The sequence below is a fragment of the Malurus melanocephalus genome, unplaced genomic scaffold (genome assembly GCF_030028575.1).
Source record: "Malurus melanocephalus ecotype Western Australia unplaced genomic scaffold, MMel_1.1 scaffold_1484, whole genome shotgun sequence".
Taxonomy (NCBI): Eukaryota; Metazoa; Chordata; class Aves; order Passeriformes; family Maluridae; genus Malurus; species Malurus melanocephalus.
Genome location: NW_026624716.1, coordinates 16,582 through 18,359, shown reverse-complemented (window position 1 = coordinate 18,359; position 1,778 = coordinate 16,582). Strand labels below are relative to the sequence as shown.

The 1,778-nt window shown below is 53.1% G+C and overlaps 1 protein-coding gene across 1 annotated transcript in view; it reads left to right on the top strand.

Annotated features, from left to right (window-relative positions):
* The window catches only part of LOC130587044 (putative adenosylhomocysteinase 3), a gene marked incomplete at both ends in the record, with an annotated part of 22,749 nt that overhangs the window by 5,136 nt on the left and 15,835 nt on the right, over positions 1-1,778 (top strand). The window contains 2 exons of the mRNA XM_057388002.1: positions 640-740; positions 1,669-1,771. Coding sequence (XP_057243985.1) covers positions 640-740; positions 1,669-1,771 — 204 coding nt within the window. The remainder of the gene's footprint in view (positions 1-639; positions 741-1,668; positions 1,772-1,778) is intronic.

The following is a 1,778-nucleotide window of genomic DNA, read 5'->3' as shown; positions in this document are numbered from 1 at the left end:
TTGGATTTCCCATTTTTGGGATTTTCCTGTTTTTCCTGTTGGATTCCCCATTTTTGGGATTTCCCTGTTTTTCCTGTGGGATTTCCCCATTTTTCCTGTGGGATTTCCCATTTTGGGGATTTTCCCATTTTCTCTGTGGGATTTCCCCGTTCTTCCTGTGGGATTTCCCATTTTTGGGATTTTCCCATTTTCTCTGTGGGATTTCCCCGTTCTTCCTGTGGTATTTCCCCATTTTTCCTATGGGATTTCCCATTTTTCCTGTGGGATTCCCCATTTTTGGGATTTCCCTGTTTTTCCTGTGGGATTTTCCCGTTTTCCATATTCCCACCCTGTTTTGGGGATTTCCTATTTTTCCTGTGGGATTTCCCATTTTTGGGATTTCCCTGTTTTTCCTGTGGGATTTCCCCATTTTTCCTATGGGATTTCCCATTTTTCCTGTGGGATTCCCCATTTTTGGGATTTTCCCATTTTTCTTGTGGGATTTTCCCATTTTCCTTATTCCCACCCCATTTTGGGGATTTTCCCATTTTTCCTATGGGGTTTCGTGTTTTTCCTGTGGGATTTTCCTGTTTTTCCTGTGGGATTCCCCATTTTCCCTGTGAGATTCCCCATTTTTGGGATTTTCCCATTTTCCTGCAGAGATGCCGGCGCTGATGGCCCTAAGGAAGAGAGCTCAGGGGGAGAAGCCGCTGGCCGGGGCCAAAATTGTGGGGTGCACGCACATCACAGCCCAGACCGCGGTGAGACCCCAACCCCGACCCCACAGCGACAGCCCAGTGCCCGCCCCCTAAAACCGACCCCAGTTCTGATGGGCAGAAACCCCAAAAATACTGAATTCTGATTGGCAGAGACCCCAAAAATACCCAATTCTGATAGCAGGTGCCCCTGGAGCTGATTCCCAATCCCTGACCCCACTCCCCGGAGCTGATTCCCAATCCTGATCCCAATCCCCGATCCCAAACCTTGATCCCCTTCTCCTGTGCCCCCAGAACTGATTCCCAATCTCCATTCCCTCTCCCCTATCCCAAACCCTCATCCTGCTCCCTGGAGCTGATTCCCAGTCCCTGAGTCCCAAATCCCAATCCCTGATTCTCAATTCCCAATCCCACACCCCAGTCTCTGATCCCACACCCCGATCCCCAATCCCACACCCCAATCCCCAATCCCACACCCCAATCCCTGATCCCAATCCCACACCCCAATCCTGATCCCATACCCCGATCCCAAACTCCTGATCCCCAATCCCTGATCCCAATCCCCAACCCCAATCCCCGACCCTAATCCCCAATCCCACACCCCAATCCCAATCCCCATCCCAATCCCCAATCCCAATTCCACACCCCAATCCCAATCCCATGTTCCCCGATCCCAATCCCCAATCCCAATCCCCGATCCCTGATCCCAATCCCACACCCTGATCCCACATCCCAATCCCTGATCCCACAACCCAATCCCGCATCCCGATCTCAAATTCCTGATCCCCGATCCCAATCCCCGATCCTCAATCCCCACTTCCAATCCCAATCCCAACCTCCTGTGATCCCGCTGTTCCCGGAGCTGATTCCCGATTTCTGATCCCACACCCCAATCCCCAGTCCCACACCCCTCACTCTGACCCCAATCCCAATCCCCTGTTCCCACTCTGACCCCGCTGTTTTTGGGGTGCAGGTTCTGATGGAGACGCTGGCGGCACTGGGGGCTCAGTGTCGTTGGGCCGCCTGCAACATCTACAGCACCCTCAACGAGGTGGCGGCCGCGCTGGCCGAGAGCGGTACGGG